The sequence below is a fragment of the Barbus barbus genome, assembly GCF_936440315.1.
Source record: "Barbus barbus genome assembly, chromosome: 36".
Taxonomy (NCBI): Eukaryota; Metazoa; Chordata; class Actinopteri; order Cypriniformes; family Cyprinidae; genus Barbus; species Barbus barbus.
In genome coordinates this window covers 27,052,097-27,073,134 of record NC_136714.1, presented here as the reverse complement: position 1 = coordinate 27,073,134, position 21,038 = coordinate 27,052,097, and the positions used below count along the sequence as shown (strand labels likewise).

Below are 21,038 nucleotides of genomic sequence, written 5' to 3'. Positions count from 1 at the left end.
AAAGTTTTATGCATTCATTTGATTACTGATGTTTTTGATAATACATTTTTTCCAGGCATCTCTTCATGAGTTTAACCCGTGTAAAGGAATATTTGAAGATTAATAACAGCGAGGAAAAGGAAGATATTTAGTAAATATAACATAATATCTGTTGTGTTGAATAAAACAATTCTTTATTTCTATTGTCTTTATATCACCGCATTTCTGAAGGAAACAGAAAATTTTGGATGTCATTTTCATTTCATCTTGCATAATGTCTGATAAAGCAGCGTTTGAGAAGCAGAGCGCTAATTTGTGTACAGCGTTACTGAAGAAACCTCTATTTCTCCTGCTCTACAAGCGCCTCCTGCTGGCAGAGAATTAATTTGCATACATGCAGCCACAAATAAAGTCCAAGTCTGTGGGAAACACTGGTAATGTAACAGGCAACCGTTAGCAATCGTTATTTGTTTTCTATCTGAATACTGGATTCACGATTCAGGCCAAAGGGCGTCACATAATTTTATGTCTTATGTTAGGCCTACGTTACATTTTATGTTATGTAACGTTATTTAATGTTACATTTTCACTGTCTTTTTGGCTTGTTGTTTCTGATTGCACTTTAACCCCAAGGGGAGAAATCCAGATCAAATCCCAGAAGGGAAAATCAAAACAAAATATTAATTTTATTAAATTTCTGAGATATTTGGTCTCTAATTTGTTTTGTTTTTATTTTATTTTTTGATTGAATGCATGTTTGATTTGTTTTACTGATAGCACTTTGTGACTCCTTGTCTGTGAAAGGTGCTATATAAATACATTTTACTTAATTCAAATTATTAAATGGATGTCACCTTATTGGGACAATAAAGCCCTCCCTACAGCTACCCTAACCCCACCCGATACCTCTATTTTCAACTTTTTGATTATTTCCTTCATTTTTATTGAAAATAAATGCCTTTCTGATGCGATATGAGATTTGAAAATGGTAAAAGGTAAAAGGCGGGCTCGAACTCAGGTCGATCGCATCAAAAAGCATGAGCCTTACCATCTACGCCACTGAAATTTATGCTATATGGGCGTCTTTTGTTGACTCAATCGCATGTTGGTGGGCGGAGTTAGTGTAAATAGACACTCCGTAAAGTTAGAACTTGTTTTGAACAATTTCTTTGTCATCTGCAGATTGATTTTAAGTAGGGGAGAAAAAAAAATCTATTTAAATCGTATTTTTTGTGAAAAAATCTGGGATTTTTTTATTAGGCCATATCGGCCAGCCCTAGTTCAGATCCATGAGAAACTCTCGTCAGAGGACAAAAACAGCCGGACGGTCACGCAGTCTGTATTACGGAACGGATTCAGGTATCCGAGGAATGTTATTTTCCATGAGATCCGTGTGGATTTAAACACACTATTGTGAGAAAGAAGCACACCATTAACTCAATACACAGAGCGTGTGAATCCTCTTAAAATATAAAGACTGATGCTGCTGTTTACCCATCATGTGCTCAGTCTACAATTCACAATTACACACAAAACAATCAGACAGCAAACGCTTTCAGAAAAAGAAATCAACTTTTTGGAAAAGATTGCAATAATTACATTTTTTCATGTTTAAGGTCTCTTCTGCTCTCCAAGGATGCTTTAAAATACAGTAAAATTGTGAAATAATATTACCATTTCAAACAGCTGTTTTCTATTTGAATATATGTTAAATGTAATGTATTCCCGTCATAAAAGTTTTTTTTTTTTGGTGGAAACCGTGATCTAAACTTTTGAATGGTAGTTTAAGCAATATTTAAAAAAAATAAAAAATAAAAATAATACTACTACATCAAAAGTGACAATAAAAGACATTTATAATGTTGCAAAATATTTTTGTCAAACAACTTGAAAAGTGAATTTTGCATCCGATGACCCCTTTAAGTATTCGTGATATAATTACTGTTTGATTGAAAAGACAGCTCCTCTGGACAAAAACAGCCCTTTTAAACAGTGTGATAGACTGTATAATAAATACAGCCAAAGGCTGTAATCAAGACATCTTCATATTTTGTATCTACTGTACATGGCATCAGAGCAGACAGAGAAACCTCTCTGATCGGAGACTGAAATTAGGCCACAGTTGCCTGAAAAATGTATGTGCTTGAAATATTACAGCTCATTAATCAAACAGACTTTCTGAGATGTAATACTTCTAAAATTAAAAAATGCATGAGCTTCTACTTTGGGAAACAGCAGTTGCTCATGTCGGACAGCAGCGCAGATCTGTTTGATTAGACCGGCGATGAAGATGATGAAGATCTCGTTTGTCACAGGAATCCTCTCATAACCAGTTTTTATAATTAATACAATAGTGCTCATATCAGTGTTATTTTAGTATAATTGAGATACTATTATAGTTTTTATTTATAGTTAGATTTAATTTAATTTTTATATTTCCTGTTTTCATTTTACTAAAAGTTTTAGTAATTTTGTGTTTAGTCATTTCCATAAGTTTTAGTTTTTAATTTTTATTTCAGTTATTTTTAGTTTATCAGTTCAATCTAAATAAAAATGAGATACTGCTTTGTCAACTACACTGTAAAACATTTTTTTTTTTTTTAAAGTTGAGCAAACTTAATTTAAGGCAACCAGCTTCAGCAGATTTTTTGAGTTCTCAACTTATTTTTTTAGGAGATTTTTGAGTTCTCTCAACTTTTTGCTGTATAAACTAAACTAAAAGTTGAGAAAACTCAAAAATCTGCTGAAGCTGGTTGCCTTAAACTTTTACGTTTGCTCAACTTTTTTTTTTTTTTTTTACAGTATAGCTAAATTAAAATAAGAAAATAAGTTTTTTGTTTGTTTATTTTTGTTATTGTAGTATTAATTTTCAGAGTTCACCTCGTCCAGTTTAGTGTCGATTAGCAAACACAGAACGTTCAGCATCTGAAAAACAACATTTGGCTGAAGAGGAAGAGGAGGAAAGCCTTCATGACTCTGAAGGTCCTTGAGTTTATGGCTGTTTAATCATTGTTTGTGTGTCTGATGCCTCCATCTCATTATGATCATTACAATGACATCACAACAATCGCTATGGCAACACATATTCAGCCATACATTGACTGAGTAGATAAAGATGGCACGTAGTCTTTTCATTCACACTTACTTTATTTAGAACAAAACATCTGGTTCATCATATGAGTTATCTGGACTACTGTAATATTTTATTTTATGCTTAGAGTTCATTTTGTCCTTTCAGAGCTTGACAGACTTGGTCAGTATGAACTTGTTGAATGTAAAAGAGCTGAGTAAAGATGCCAGTAATGCAACCACATTTGTGATAAAACTCACCAAAGCAGCCCAGTATCATCCTGAGAGGAAATGCTGATTAACAGTAAAGCGGCTTATCATCGAGACAAACTTCCTGACAGAGAGAAACTCACACGTGCATCAGCTCTAGAAACAGATGCATCCTAATGCACTCTATATACAGAATATACAGGTCAGAGCAATAGAGTTTAGTCATTCAACTCAATACATGAGCACATGAACACATGAACTTCACCCAGCATTGCATCATTTAATTAGTCAGACGGCCTACACAAAGAAACTCTTCACTAAAAACTGGCCAAATAAATGTTGTATTTAACTAAAGAAATGATGCCAAATCACTTATTATGATTAAAAATGCAAAAATAATAATATAAAAAGGTCATATTGTCATACATTGTCATATTTTTGTTTGATTGATTAATTTATTTTTAAATTCTTATCAATTAAATTGTTGAAGTTTTATTAATTTAATTGATTAGACATGCTATTTGATAAATGGGCTGATTAATAAAATTTTTATTTAATGAATTAACAAAAAAACAAAACTATGATAGTAAGAACAATTTTTTCACAAATTATGTTTTTACTTTTTCTGGTTTTAGGGGTTTAATTAAATGTTAATAAACAAAAAGTTTACCATTTAATAATTTATTAATTTTTACAACAAAAGGGTCATATATATTTTTTTTTTCAACAGAAATGTTTCAATATTTATTAGGGATGCAATGATATTATCAATACTCGATACTATAGTGTATTGATATTATAGTGGTCACATGACGGTATGAAACGATAGGTCTTCCAGGCAAAAATGTTAGATTTTTAAAATATATTTAAACTTCTTATTCTAACATAAACGGTCTTTAAAGGGGTCATCCCTAGTGTTTATGAATTAATACATATTTACTATAAAAAATGGATGATAACCAAAAATTTACAAAACAACCAAATGAAAAGTTTACTGTGCCGCTTTCTGTAAACATGCATTATAAAAGAGAAAAATCTGTGCATGCCAATATTACCCACAATCCCTTGCTATGGAAGAAAGTGTGGTTGAGACAGTGCTCCTTCAATTTTTTTACACAAATAAGGCAAAAAATGAATGCATTTTGAGAAGATTAATTCAGCTCCTAATGTTCACATGCAAATGAAAGCAGCATGCAGCAAAGAGTTCTGCGGCATCAAGACTCACACATTAAGTTGCAATACCAGCATTCGGTCATATTAGCTACTCGAAAAGTATATGGAAAGCTGATGTGGGATTTCACATCATCAATGAAGCACACACGCTCATATGCAATGGTGTGCAGCAAAAATGAAAAGCGCATTCAGCAGAAGACTGTGAATCCACGTTTGTTTCAAACCTACACAGAGCAGGGCCATTAGAGACCACAAGTCCACACAGACTGTAGCTCCTTCAAAGCTCTCTGGCATTTCTTAACGTCTTCAGCCACATTAATTATTTAGGGCACCCAATTAGCCATTGCGTGTCCACAGGCCCTTAAAGAGGAGACAAACCCCAGACGCTGGCGCTATAACAAACGCCGAACCTCTGCACGATCGCCCATCACCAGTGATTTAATATGATTACGCTAACATGCGCCCGCTCTAATAACTTAAATGATAAAAGTGACAGGTCGGGATTTAATAGGTGCAACATCATGAATTATTAATCAGAAGCTTAATGCATAAGAGATGCATAAGGTCCTCGGAGGAGCATGTGTTTATGAGCGTTAGGACGTGAAAGACAACATCTCCCCGAGGCTTCCCTCTTTTACAGTCGCTGTAGCGCATCTATTAGCGCGTTCAGGTCCTTGGCAGAATGCGAAAGCAATTACAGCAAGTGCCTGAAGCCAATTACTGCTGTATTTTGCCATCTAACATAAACCGATTAGCGCTGTCACAGTTATTTCATGGCCTGCTATTTGAAATGTGGCTTTGGGGGAAACTCGGTTTGGATGAGATGGAACATGTTTCCTTCATGTTACCTGCTTTTCTGGGCATTTTAGGAATGTTGCACACACAAAAAAACATTTGTACATATTTACATCACAAACTCCATCTGATCCAATTATAAAATACACACAGCTCAGAAAAACGATGATTTTCAGGCTTATCACTTAATTGCCAAATTTACATCGCAAAGACGGCACAGAAGCACCTCTGAAGTGGTATGAACTTACAAAAATGCATTTACACAGCTACTGAGGTGCAAAGCCAGCATCATTTAATCAGGCTTAAGCGCCATTAGGTTTCAAATTTACACTGTAAATGTGGCACATATGAAGCGCCTCTGAAGTGGCATTTAGGTGTCTTTAAACAGATTGTTTAATGCTGCTCAGAAATGCATTTATACAACATTTACACAGCTGTATACTGTGATACTAGGGGTAAGGTGGGTTGGAGCAGGCATAATATAGTCTGGCTTTTATGCTGCATTGCGTCTTTACACTACATTTTGAGCGAGCAGAGAGCAGCCTTAACTCCGCTGTGTAAAGATGCTACAGAATAATGCATGCACACCTCAAAGGTGGCACAGAAGTGCCTCTGAAGCTCCATTTAGATGTCTTTACACAAACTGCTTAATGCTGCTCAGAGGCAGTTTAGCATGGCAGGTCGCGGACAAACTTGGGGTTGTGAGGAGGTGCGGAGCCTCATAGAAATTTGTAATAATAATGTAATAGCAGTGTGCTGCCTGCTGCATTTTACTCCTGTCTTTGTTTACTTCTGGGAGCACTGTTGGAATTTTCCCACACGCTCTTTCTGACCAATCGAAAAGCAGTTTAGGGAATGCATTACAGAAAGTTACAAACATCTGAAGCACTGCTATAACTTCTTATCGATGGCTGGCCAGTTTTCACTCCCCCACCTACAATCCCTGCCAGACCCGAGACTCGAACCCACGACCTTTGGGTTACAAGTCCAACTCTCTATCCATTAGGCCACGACTGCCCCAAATACTTAGTGTTAGAGGTTTCATCACTAACAGCGAAAGCAACAGTAAACCTGATAAACATCCGATCACAATTCCAGTAAATTAAAGTAAATATGACTGGATTTTCTATCTACACTCACATTATTCCTCAACGATGTCCTGTGTTCAGTCTGCAGGGTTTAAATGGAGATCAGTATGTCTATTCAGAGCCGCTGGAGGTGTTTGGGGGTTCCTGGTGTGCAGGTAATGCGCCCAGCGGGGCGTCTCTTCCCTGGGCATCTAAGCCTGCAATGTGCGGCGCAGAGCTCTTCCTCAGCAGCTGGTGAGCCCTGTGACCTCTGACCCCTGTGGTGGGGCGCAGCAGGCAGACCTGAGATAATTACCCAGCGAGCAGAGAGACACGCTGGGCTGCAGAGGAGGGAGAAGATGCACACGTTCTTATCCAGTATCTTTCTTCTCTCTTTCTTTAACTGCCTGTCTAACGCTGATAAATGTACAAGGTTTAAAGTTCTCTAAAACCTCAGTTAGCAGTGGGATTCGTTTTCAGGTGATATATTCACTACAAATAGAGATTACTCTATGAAAACAGTATAAATAAAATAAAAAACTAATCTTGCCAAATTAATACATGATTCATTCAGCCTCAATTATGCAATGTTTTATTGACTCATTTGAGTGATAAAAAACAGTGGCCCTCAGGTTTAACTGCGGTGAGAATTACTGTGTGTTTCTAATTAAACCGTCTCTCTGACAGCGGATTCATATTCAATGCTGGATGATTTCTGTCATGATATACACAACACACCAAAAACAAAACAAAAACAAAAAGAAATTCCTTTGAAAAACCTGATTTCAAACAAACTGATACTGAGCTGAACTAAAATTAAACATCAAGCAAGTCTAATATGGGCGACAGCTAAACTCAACATGAAAAGGCATTCACTTCAGTATTGGGATGATTGATAATAATTGAGAGAAAAATTGACTAGACTCTTTTAACTTAAGACAGTAAGAAACCACTTGGCAATCATCCACAACACCCTAGCAACTGCGTGACAGCACATAAAAAAGTAGCCACAGTAACATCCTGGAAACCACTCAAAAAACCCACAGCAACTACATGACAGCAAACTATAGACAACCAGTAAGCATAGTAACCATATGGCAACGCCCTGGCAACCGCCCACAACACCCAAGCAAATGCATTAGAGCAAACTAAAAGCAACCAGTAACAACAATAATGGCAACTTAAGAGGAACTCCCTGGAAACCACCCACTACACCCTCATTTAAAAGCATGATAAAGAACCTGCGCAAAACACCAGAGCAACTACATAACAGCCGGTAACCATAGATTCAAGATTCAAGAGTTTTATTTATACACAATTATACAGAGTATAACCAGCAGTGAAATGTAGGTCAGGTCCGCTCCAAGGACAGTGCAATTATAAAGTATTCAAATATTAAGAAAAAATAAAATAATAAAATAAAAGATAAAAAATATAAATGTGCAGGTCAGTATGTTGTTGACTTAAATAGTAATAAAGAGGAATGTGCAAAAAGTTGTACAGGGTATTTAAATACCAGCAATATGAAGTAGAAAAAATTATGAATAGCTTATTGATATAGTGATATTTACATGGAGTCATGTGATGTTATGACACGAGTTAAAGTTCAGGAGCCTGATGGCCTGGGGGAAGAAGCTCCTCCTAAGTCTCTCAGTTTTTGCCATCAGGCTACGGAAGCGCTTACCAGATGGAAGCAAAGTGAATAGACGGTTACCAGGGTGATTAGAGTCCTTGATCATTTTAACAGCTCTACTTTTGCAGCGTTTGAGGTAGAAGTAACCATATAGCAATGCCCTGGCAACTGCCCAAAAAAAAAAAAAAAAAAAAAAAAAAAAAAAAAAAGACTAGCCTACATGACAGCAAGCTAAAAACAAACAAGTAATCATAGTAACTCTATAGCAACGCCCAGGAAACTGGCCAAAACACCCTAGCAACTGCACAACAGCAAGCAAAAGCAACCAGAAACAACAGTAACTTCAGAGAAACACCCTGGCAACCATCCACTACACCCTAGCTTAACAGTATGTTAAAAACAACCATTACAGCGTTTCCCCTGCCATTATAGTAGGATCACAACAGAAGTAATTTTAAATTAACCTTTCTTATAGAACAGGTCTTGTTCTTTTATTAAACAAACTAAATAGCCTTATGTTATTTGTATTATTTACACAATGGCATATTATTTCTGTCTCTACGTTACATGGTCGCGCTCTTTGTCTCACACACACACACACACACATACTGAGGGGAAACAAATCATAAGGCTATTGTAAAAATAAAATAAACTTAAATAGATTTGTTAAAACAGAATTTGATAACAATAAAAAATAAAACATTTCATAGGGTCCTAAATATACAATTTGTGTTAAACTTTTAATAAATTGATGTTAATTTGTTTAAGTTTCATGATTTTAATTCATTAGACATGTTTCTTGATTAAAAAACATTTAATCATTAAAAAGAGTCCAGAAAAATTACACTAACCAAACTAGCCAAAACACCCTAGCAACAAAATAACAGCAAGCTAAAGACAACCAGTAGCCAAAGTAACTGTAACAACAAAGCAATTGCATTACAGCACATTACAAACAACCAGTCACCACAGTCACTTTATAGCAACGCCCTGGCAACCAACAATACATTAAAACAGCCAGTCACCACAGTCACTAGCAATGCCCTGGCAACCAACAATGCATTAAAACAACCAGTCACCACAGTCACTTTATAGCAATGCCCTGGCAACCAACAATGCATTAAAACAACCAGTCACCACAGTCACTTTATAGCAATGCCCTGGCAACCAACAATGCATTAAAACAACCAGTCAACACATTCACTTTATAGCAACGCCCTGGCAACCAACAATGCATTAAAACAACCAGTCACTTTATAGCAATGCCCTGGCAACCAACAATGCATTAAAACAACCAGTCACCACAGTCACTTTATAGCAATGCCCTGGCAACCAACAATGCATTAAAACAACCAGTCAACACAGTCACTTTATAGCAACGCCCTGGCAACCAACAATGCATTAAAACAACCAGTCAACACAGTCACTTTATAGCAACGCCCTGGCAACCAACAATGCATTAAAACAACCAGTCAACACAGTCACTTTATAGCAATGCCCTGGCAACCAACAATGCATTAAAACAACCAGTCAACACAGTCACTTTATAGCAACGCCCTGGCAACCAACAATGCATTAAAACAACCAGTCAACACAGTCACTTTATAGCAACGCCCTGGCAACCAACAATACATTAAAACAACCAGTCACCACAGTCACTTTATAGCAATGCCCTGGCAACCAACAATGCATTAAAACAACCAGTCAACACAGTCACTTTATAGCAACGCCCTGGCAACCAACAATACATTAAAACAGTCAGTCAACACAGTAACGCCCTGGCAACCAATAACAGTACTTTAAAAACAGCTGGCAACCACTGTAATTTGTTATGGCAACGCCCCAACAACCAATAACAGCACATTAAAAACAGCCAGTAACCACATTAACTGTATAGCAACATCCCGGAAACCAATAAAGGCATGTTAAAAAGTGCTGGTAACCACAGTAACTGTACATCAGTGCCCTGGCAACCAATAACAGCACATTAAAAACAGCCAGTAACCATACAGCAAAGCATAACAAAATGTTAAAAACAACCAGTAACCACAGTAATAACACCTAAAACATACAGTAACCATACAGCAACACACTGGCAACCGCCCCCAGCATGAGAGTGCTTTTGCAAGTCAAACAGCAAACAGATTTTCTTCAGCAAATATGTAGTTGTGTAATGAGATTTTAAAAACACTAATAGATGAGTGATAGATGACGCTCCTAATGAGCCTCCTCAGCCTCCTCCATATTCATTTTGTTTTGAGTGATCACTGGCTTTATCATCTTTCTTATCAATAACTGCGTTTAGCACTAAAGGAGCACGCAGACGAATATCTGTTTTACTGAGATTTTCTACTGTGGCGCTCTATTTCCACAGCTCTGAAGTGACTGAAATCAATAAGCATTTGACATTCGTGTTGTGTCTATTATACACCCTTCAGAAGATCAATAACAATAGTCCAACACGCTCAATAAGAGGGTTTGTTTGTAATATACAAGCATCAAGATCCCTTTTGTTCAGGTGGCGAGGATCACACATGGGAACTTCTCTGTATAAAAAAAATAATAATAATAATTTTTCTGGTTTGGAAGATTTTCACACGCAGCTTGACTCACTGTACTGCGTGTGTGGGGGATGACACGGAGCAAACGAGTCTGAAAAAACTCCAAGTATCCTGAAATATACTGTCAAACGATCAATTAAAGGGATAGTTCACCCAAAAACGTTAATTTACTCACGCTCAGGCATTTAAGACATAGGTAACTTGAACAATAGCTGAAACCGTGGTGCTTGGTGATTCATAAAATGCAAGTCGATGAGTGCCAAGGATGAAACAATACAGTTAGTCCACGGTTCAATACATTCGTCGGTTTTTAACCACGCTTTTCGGTTCGGTTCTGATAACTTGGCACATCAGAGTTGTTTTTTGCAACAAATTAACAACAAAAAACTCCTGTAAACCTCTGTACACTGGAAAAAGCGTGGGTTATTATATGTCTGCTTAACATTTCTTTTGAGAGAGGTATTATTTTTCAAATTTTTACCCAAAATAGGATGGATTGGCCATTACTGAGCGCTATAAACACATGTACACTCTTAAAAATAAAGGTGCTTACAAGGCTATTCACAGCGATGCCATAGAAGAACCTTCTTTTGCCACAAAGAACCTTTTGTGAAACAGAAAGTTTCTTTATGGAACTATTTAGACAAAAAGGTTCTCCTATAGCATTGTGAAGCACCTTAATTTTTAAGAGTAATGTGTATTTAATTCATACTGGACGCGTCCTCGTGCAGAAAATCCACATGCATCATAGAAGTAACAGAATTACGCTCCAGGAAATCCCTAATATGGATAAAGGCATCATTATCGCTGTAACTGAACTAAAAGAAGATGTAACGTTACATGGATCACAACACCAGTCATAAGGGTCCATTTTTCGAAATTGAGATTTATACATCATCTGAAAACTGAATAAATAAGTTTTTCATTGATATATGGTTTGTTATTATCAGACAATATTTGGCCTAAATACAACTAGCCTATCTGAAAATCTGGAATCTGAGGGAGCAAAAAAAATCTAAATATTGAGAAAATCGTTGTTCAAATGAAGTTCATAGCAATGCATATTACTAATCAAAAATTAAGTTTTGATATATTTACAGTCGGAAATTGACAAAATATCTTCATGGAACATGATCTTTACTTAATATCCTAATGATTTTTTGAATGAAAGAAAAATTTATAATTTTGACCCAAACGTATTTTTGGCTATTGATACAAATATACCCCAGCGACTTAAGACTGGTTTTGTGCTCCAGAGTCACATATATGGTTTGTCGGTGTTCTTCAAGCCATCTTGGGTATTTTTATACTGATTAAGTAATAAGTATATTTGTAAGCCATTTCTAATCACATAGCCTTTATTACAGCATAGAATATATTTCTGCCTCATTCTGTGATAAGAAGCCATATCAGATCACAAAAGGAAGTTATTTCAAACACTCGACTGATGTTGCGAAGTAATGCTTTCTTTTGTTGGACAACAGGTTTAGAAAGGCTTACCAATGCATGTCATTACAAGGGAAGATGCTCGGCGTGTGTTGCTTTTTCAAATATAAGCGCGGAGGCGTTTCCTCATCTCAGCACATGAACTCATGGACACACACACACACACACACACACAGCCAATTCTGAGAGAAATAAAACACACGGATATTATTTAAACGCAAAACCGAAAAACCGCAATCCACAAGCGTGTATTGAACCTTGGTGTCGTATCGAACGGTCTGATATTACAATGGGTGCCGGCAATTTGAGAGTCATATCAGGCAACACTAAATTAATACCCATGGCTCCTGACAATATATTAAGATCTTATGAAGCGAAACAATCGGTCTGTGCAAGAAACTGAGCATTATTTGCAACATTATTACCTGTAATCCAGAGCCTCAGGCAAACGGTCCGGAGTGATGTCTGGTTCATGAATGAATCATTCCTTTCAACTGGTTCTTTTTATCAAGCGTCTGAAATAGTTTGCGGCTCAGATCTACAAGTTACTTGATCAAAACTCACTTTCAGACGCCTGATAGTTACTCTAACTTGAAATGAGCCAAAATACAATAATACATGATGCTGTGATGAATGAATCATTCAGAAACTGATGACCTGCTGATATGTGCATGCATGACTGAAGCGGTGAAATTAATGTTTTTATGGTTTCTTATCATGCTTTATGCTAAAAGGTGAGCTGATGAACACTGCTTTATATGCTGTAAAACATCCACATTTCACATTATTATTGGGTGCTTTAATAATATAATTGTGTGTATGTTACATCATTGCATGGTAATGTTGACAAACTAGTGAACTGAACCAGTTCAATGAATCAAACTCTCCGAAAGAACCAGTTTGTGGAAAACAATCAGATTTCTCTGTTTGCGGAGGTTAAGTAATAACGTTACTTGCACAGACTGATCGTTTCGCTCCATATGACCTCAATGTATCGTCAGGAGGCAGGAGTATTAATTTTGTGTTGCTTGTATAAGTTTTTTTGACTCTCAAAATGCATTGATTTGCATTTTACGATTCACCAAGCAGCACTGGTTCAACTAGAAACTTCTTTACTGTTCTACTGAAGAAACAAACTCACCTACATCTCGAATGGCCTGAGGGTGAGCAAATTAACAACATTTTTTATTCTGAGTGATCTGTCACTTTAAACATCAATGGATGAAAGAAGTTGGATGAAACCAGGGTGGGGTTTTGGTTCTACACATCAGATGATGATTGATGTTGAGATGTGGGCGTGGCACTCAAAAATATATGCAGATGAATGTGAGCTTGCAGGGGCGGAGTTTAAGCACATGGCAACACCCTAGCAACCACCCAATACATCCTGGCAACATCTTCTGCTCAAAGAACACTCATTAATATACTAGAGACATTTATCTGACTTCTTTTAATGGATAGTGTATTTACAGTCACAGATTATTGGTGCTCAATGGTGATTAATCAATCCTTGTGAGGTTTAAACCTATAAACTATCAGTTGCCAGCTCAGCTCCATTTTCTTACTTTTATTGAAACATAACATGGTTATGAGCTACTAAAAGGGGTAAATGCCCAAAAAAAACTACAACTTAGTAATTTTTGACACTTGAAAACAGTCAAGCAGTAACAGACATGATTATGAGCTACAACTACTACTGCATGTTAAAAAAAAACATGGTACATGTGCAAAAAAAGGTATAGTAACTATGTCCATAAAACCACGTTAGCATGACAGTACCATGGAGATATTTAATATTTATTTGAAACTGAAAATAAGCAATAACAGACATGATAGAGAGCCAGTACCATGGTAAATACCCAACCAACATGGTAACCCCATGGTAACGTTACATGCATTTATCGACATGATTATGAGCTAATACCATAGTACATGTCCACAGTATAACCATATACCTTGACAGTACCATGGTGAAATTTAATATTTTTTGCATGTGAATATAAGCAGTAACACACACGATAGACAGCTAGTACCATGGTAAATGGACAAAAAACATGGTATTACCATTACAAAGCCATTCTAGCAGTGAAATCAAGCAGTATCAGACATGATTCAGATCGACATGATGGGAACATCGCTCATGTGCACAAGTTGTGATGCTACGCAGTGTGTGTGTGTGTGTGTGTGTCTGGTGACTCAGGGTTCCGACACACACACACACACACACACACACACACACACACACACACACACACACGACACCGAGCTCACGGACCCACAGCAGCAGATATGATGCTGTTCATAAGCACAACAGAGTTTGCACCAGTGATTTACTCACATCTCAGTGACTGATGCTGAACGTGATCACAGGTGTTTCGCGCTCTTCATCATCCTCATCATCATCATCCTCATCAAAGCCCGCCGCCGCTTATTCCGCTCGAACCGCGCCTCATCCGAAGGGGAATGTGCTCAATGAAACGCTCAAAACCTAAAGCACACTCCCTCAAGTGTACTAATGAGTGTGTGTGTGAGGCTCCTGCGCGCTCTCGAGTGGATCTGTAGCAGCCCCGCGGCGGCGCGCTCTGATCCGGGTCCTAGCGCCGAGTGAAAGCCAACAACAGGTTGCAGCCTGATCATTGGACATTCCCTTATGAATATTAATTAGATGATGACGTTCTTTAATGGGGCGTCAAATCAAGTCGTGTAATTATTTATTTATTTTTTATTTATTTAGTCATTTAACAGACGCTTTTATCCAAAGCGACTTACAAATAAGGACATAAGAAGCAATCAAAACCAACAAAAGATCAATAATGTTGGTTAGCCTAACGCAGTACAGATAATTATTATTATTATAATTTTATTTATTTATTTATTTTTTAAATAAAAAGACATATAGATAAAATAAAATTAGAATAGAGAGTGCTAGAGTTAGAGGGTCAAGTAAAGATGGAACAGATGTGTTTTTAGCCGTTTCTTGAAGATGGGTAAGGATTCGGCTGCTCGGATTGAGTTGGGCAGGTCATTCCACCAGATGGGAACAGGTAATGAAAAAGTCTGTGAAAGTGTTTTTGTGCGTCTTTGGGATGGCACAATAATGCGTTGTTCACTTGAAGAAAGCAAGCTTCTAGAGGCACATAAGTCTGAAGTAATGAATTTAGGTAAAGGGGTGCAGAGCCAGTGGTGGTTCTGTAGGCAAACATTAATGCCTTGAATTTAATGCGAGCAGCTATTGGTAGCCAGTGCAAATTGATGAACAGAGGCGTGACTTTTTCGGCTCATTAAAGATTAACCTTGCCGCAGCATTTTGGATTAATTGTAAAGGTTTGATGGAACTGGCTGGAAGACCTGCCAAGAGAGCATTGCAATAGTCAAGTCTGGACAGAACAAGAGCCAGAACAAGGAGTTGTGTTGCATGTTTCGAGAGAAAGGGCCTGATCTTCTTAATATTGTATAATGCAAATCGGCTTATCATCAATCACAACTCCAAGGTTTCTGACTGTTTTTGAAGGAGTTATGGTAGATGATCCTAGCGATGGGTTAGCTGAAACTACAAGCAGTTCTGTGTTAGCTAGGTTGAGTTGAAGGTGATGGTCCATCATCCAGCAAGAAATGTCTGTTAGACACGCTGAGATGCAAGCAGCTATCGTCGGATCATCAGGATGGAATGAGAGGTAGAGTTGAGTGTCATCAGCATAGCAGTGATATGAAAAGCCATGTTTCTGAATGACAGAACCTAGTGATGCCATGTAGACAGAAAAGAGAAGTGGTCCAAGAACTGAGCCCTGAGGCACCCCAGTAGCTAGATGTTGCGACTTGGATACCTCACCTCTCCAAGATACCTTGAAGGACCTATCAGAGAGGTAAGACTCAAACCACTGGAGTGCGGTTCCTGAGATGCCCTTTCTCAATAGGGTTGACAAGAGGATCTGATGGTTGACCGTATCAAAAGCAGCAGACAGATCCAGCAAGATAAGTAATGAAGATTTGGAAGCCGCTCTTGTAAGTCTTAGGGCTTCAACAACAGAAATCAAGGCAGTTTCGGTCGAATGTCCACTTCTGAAGCCAGATTGGTTACTGTCCAGGAGGTTGTTCTGTGTGACAGAGACTTGGTTGAACACAGCTCGTTCAAGTGTTTTTGCAACAAAAGGAAGAAGGGAAACCGGTCTATAGTTCCCTAAAAGAGTTGGGTTAAGAGTGGGTTTATTAAGAAGTGGAGTTATACGAGCCTGTTTAAATGCTGAGGGAAAAATTCCAGTGTGAAGGGATGTGTTAACGATGTGAGTGAGTGCAGGTACAACTGCAGGAGAAATGGCTTGAAGGAGATGAGATGGAATAGGATCAAGCGGACAGGTAGTAGGATGACTGGAAAGGATGAGTTTAGAGACCTCTGCCTCAGAGAGTGGAGAGAAGGATGTGAATGAGTGTATGTTTGCTCGTAAGATGTGTAGATAGATTGTGGTGTGGAAAATTGTGAAGTGAAGTTTGTAATTTTATTAATGAAGAATGAGGAAAAGTCGTCAGCTGTTAGAGATGATGAAGGAGGAGGAGGAGGAGGACAAAGGAGGGAGGAAAATGTTTTAAATTCAAATTTGAATTTGAAAGGAGGGAGGAAAATGTTTTAAAGAGCATGCGAGAGTTAGGCGAATTGTTAATTTTGTCATGATAGTATGTCCTTTTAGCAGTGGAAACATTAGCAGAGAAATCAGAGAGGAGTGATCGAAATAAATTAAGTTCAGTAGGATTTTGTGATTTGCGCCATACCCTTTCCGCAGCCCTGAGTTTAGAACGATGTTTTTTGGAGAATATCAGATAGCCAAGGGGCAGAAGGGGTGGCACGGGCTGCCTTGGAAGATAAGGGGCAGAAAGTATCTAAACAAGACGTCAGAGTGGAACAGAAAGTATCAGTAGCACTGTTAGCATCAAGAGATGCTAACTGTTTAGGGGGAGGAAGCGAAGATAAAACCATAGCAGATAGCCGGGAGGGTGAGAGTGAACGCATGTGGAGGGATATGTGATGTGTCAGGAATCATGTTGAGGTTAAGAGTGAGGAGGAAGTGATCCGAGGTGTGCAGTGGAGTAACCAGCACATGATCAGTGGAGCAGTGTCGTGTGTAAATAAGGTCCAGCCTGAGGTTTATCTAGGTGGATGCTGAAGCCTCCAAGTAAGACTAAGGGAGTACTATCCTCGGGAAAGGTTGAGAGCAATAAATCTAATTCATCCACAAAGTTACCTAGTGATCCTGGAGGACGATAAACAACTACAGAATGGATTTTTAGAGGGTAGGTAATAGTAACCGAATGTGATTCAAAAGAGCTGTTGATACTCAGAGATGGTAAAGGAGTAAATGTCCAATTATTAGAGATGAGCAGACCAGTACCTCTTCCAGTCAAACGGGGGGTGTGGGAAAAGGAGAAATTATTGGAGAGTGCTGCAGGTGTAACATTGTCCTCTGGTTTGATCCAGGTCTCTGTCAGGGCCATGAGGTTTAACCCTGAATGACTAGTAATGGAAGTAATGAAATCAGCTTTGTTGACAGCAGACTAACAATTCCAGAGACCAATAGAAAAAGAAAGTAATGTATTAGCAGACATAGGCAAAGTGCGCAGGTTGATAGGATTCACGAGCTAAGCGGTCAAATCCATAGACTGTAAAAATGCACTCAAAAAATTATAAAATGGAATGAAATTATAAAATAATGTTTTGGCTACTGTTTTTTTCCTTCGTATTTTTACTTTGAGTTTAAATTGTATATTATTTCTATAAAGTTACAATATTTTAAAACATGTTAATCATCTTTTAAATATAATATCATTATCACCTGTAAACAAAAAAAATCACCTTTTAGTCATATACAGGAAAAAAAGATGACTAAAAGTTGCATTTTTGCTCTTCAGATGAATAAAATGTATCTGCATTGTTGTTTTTTTGTTTGTTAATTTTTTTGTATAATAATTTTTACTTCGTGTAAATATGTAAAATATAAAAATATAAGGAATAATATATAAATAAATTTTGAGAAGCAAAAAAATGCTACCTTTAGTCATGTATACATATCCTACTCAAAGAAAAAAAGTAAAACATGATAATATTTCATGAATTATAGAATAATATTTTGACAACTGTTTTCTTTTCTATATTATTATATATTATTTCTAAAATGTTATAATAATTTTAAATGTATTGACTTTTAAATATAATATCATTATCACTTGTGAGCAAAATAAATAATCTTTTAGATATATATATATATATATGTAAGAAAAATATCAATAAAAATGTATCTGTATTATGATAAATAAAATGTATCTGTATTATGATAAATAAAATGTATCTGCATTATGATTTTTTTACTTTATTTTTTCTGTTATAATTATTTTTACAGTGTAAATTCAATATATAAATTAAAAAATATATATAAGAAATAATATATAAAACAATTTGAGAAGCAAAAAATGCTACTTTTAGTCATATATACTCAAAGAACAAATAATTTTTACAATTATTTTTAAAATGTAAATAATAAAAATGTTATTATATTTTATATATTTATTATTTTTTCTACCATAATTAATTGAATTCATTATTATTGTTATATAATATAATAATAATAAAAACTAAATATTATTTAATAATTAATAATGAATTACTATAAATATATTTTTACAATTTAAAATATAATATATAATGCATAAAAATACATCTTTTAGTCATCTTTTTTCTTTCATTATTTATGCAGAGAACTCCCTCTGTTGACTTAAAAAGCACTAATACTTTACAGCAAACATATTTTTCATTCTTCTCTCATTTAACAGACTGCATTAAAGAGCTGGATTCATTAAGAAAGCATCTGCAGGTCTTCCTGCGCTTACATGCTCTTTGTGCAGCAACAATGAACTCTTTGTGTTGAACTAATTTACAAATCTAATTTGACAAGCATGCCGACCCAAATGAAAGCATCACATAGGAAGATAAATCCGCCTATGCAGTGATTGCATATCTCCAAAACTTCACACGCATCCATACAAACTCACCCTAAACCCACAACAAGCAGCTTTATACTGAGACAGAATGACACACTTCTGCCGTCTCTCAGTGCTGCCTTCGCTGTCATCTAGAAGCACACACTATCTAGTTCTGTTCACTATAGATCTAGTTACTGAAGATCTCAGCCGAGTGAAGATCTGTGTTCACATGGCATCAGCTCTCTGTCTCCATGGGAACCGCTAATGTGGAGACGCAATAGCTTTTAATTGTTTATCAAATGCCAATTAGACTCAATAAGGAAGTAGTACAAGTAGAAAGGAAGGGTTTGCTGGGTTTCTGTTGAATATTTTTGACCAAAAGGGTAAAATAATAAACTTATGAGATTCAGTGGGTTACAAAATCTATTTTGCATTGTTTTAATTTAATACCCGTTTTTAAGTGTTATTTTATCATCATAAATTAACTGGTTTTAGGTTCACAATTTAAATGCTTCATTTAGTCATATATAGCTACTGAAAAGTTATTGACGAAAAGATGCCTTTTTTTAGCTCTTGAGAAAAATCCAAAGATTTTGTTTACAATGAAAATGTTTTATATAATATAAAAATGTAAAATAGAATATAAATATGATATAAAATATAAAAATGTAATTTTATATATATATATATATGTGTGTGTGTGTGTATATACAGTATATATATATATATATATATATATATATATATATATATGAGCTATTTTAACTTTAACAAAGATTGATAAATACTGTGATAAATATAATTTAATATAATAAGTATAATATTTTACAACATATGGACTTTTAAATATAATATAATTCTGACTTACAGTGAGAAAATCTAAAAATATTTTTATTGTGACCTTTTAATATTATTTTTTCCATTATATTTTTACAATGTAAATGTATTTTTACAATTTAAAATATAATATATTTAATGTATTAATATGAACAATAACGTTAGTATGATTCAATGGACCTGAGCTAATTTTACAACATAAATATATTTCTCTCTTACAGACTTGTTGACATTATTTTTTCTGCTATAATTATTACTAAATGTACTTTCACAACGTATATGTATTTTTTTAATAATTTATTTTATTTTATTTAGTCATTTAGCAGACACTTTTATCCAAAGCAACTTACAAATTATGACATTAGAAGCAATCAAAACCAACAAAAGATTTTATTATTATTATTTTTTTTTTTTTAATAAAAAGACATATAGATAAAATAAAATAAATATTAATGTTAATATTATGGGCCAGAGCTATTTTATTAGCTAACATTAATTTAAGAAAAATAAACTATTGCACAAGCACATTGATGGTTAATGCATTGATCAAGGGTGTAGAATTTAGTAGGGGCGCTAGAGACATGTCCCTACCAATAATACCCAGCGGTTACTAAATTGTCCCTAGCAGGAATTATAAAATATAGTGAATTAAGCTAAACTCATAACATCATAATCCACATAATTCCATCTAACATGTACAGGTGCATCTAAAAAAAAAAAATATAGAATATCGTGAAATACTCGTAAAACCTTCGTTCATCTTCAGAACACAAATGATGATATTTTTGATGAAGACCCTCCCATAGACAGCAACGCAACTGAAATATTCCCAGGTCCAGAAACGTAGCAAGGACATCTCTTAAACAGTCCATGTGACATCAGTGTGAACTTCAAATTTACAAAGCTACGAGAATACTTTTTGTGCACAAAGATAACAAAAATAACATAATTTATTCAACAATTCTTGTTAATGTCTTCCGCAATTCTGGAGAGTTTCCCGATGCATGTGCGCTGATTACGTCGATTACGTTTCTGGGTCTGGGAACATTTCAGCTCCCTTGCTTTCTATGGGAGGGTCTTCATCAAAAATATCTTAATTTGTGTTCTGAAGATGAACGAAGGTCTTACGGGTTTGGAACGGCATGAGGGCGAAGGATCATGTGACACTGAAGACTGGAGTAATGATGCTGAAAATACAGCGCTGCATCACAGAAATAAATTATATTATAAAATATATAAAAATAGAAAACTGTTATTTTAAATTGCAATAATATTTCACAATTTTTTTTTTTTTTCTGTATT

General features: G+C 35.9%; 1 protein-coding gene across 2 annotated transcripts in view; it reads right to left on the bottom strand.

Annotated features, from left to right (window-relative positions):
* Positions 1-14,539, bottom strand: part of rab27b (RAB27B, member RAS oncogene family) — a 40,714-nt gene extending 26,175 nt beyond the window's left edge. Inside the window, exon 1 of one of the 2 annotated variants that reach the window (XM_079394688.1) lies at positions 14,272-14,539. Coding sequence is in view for 1 of the 2 variants with exons in the window: in XM_079394687.1 (XP_079250813.1) it covers positions 14,272-14,273 (2 nt within the window). In the remaining variant the exon portion in view is untranslated. The remainder of the gene's footprint in view (positions 1-14,271) is intronic. The other variant, XM_079394687.1, reaches the window with a different exon arrangement.
* Between the last annotated feature and the right edge of the window lie 6,499 nt (positions 14,540-21,038).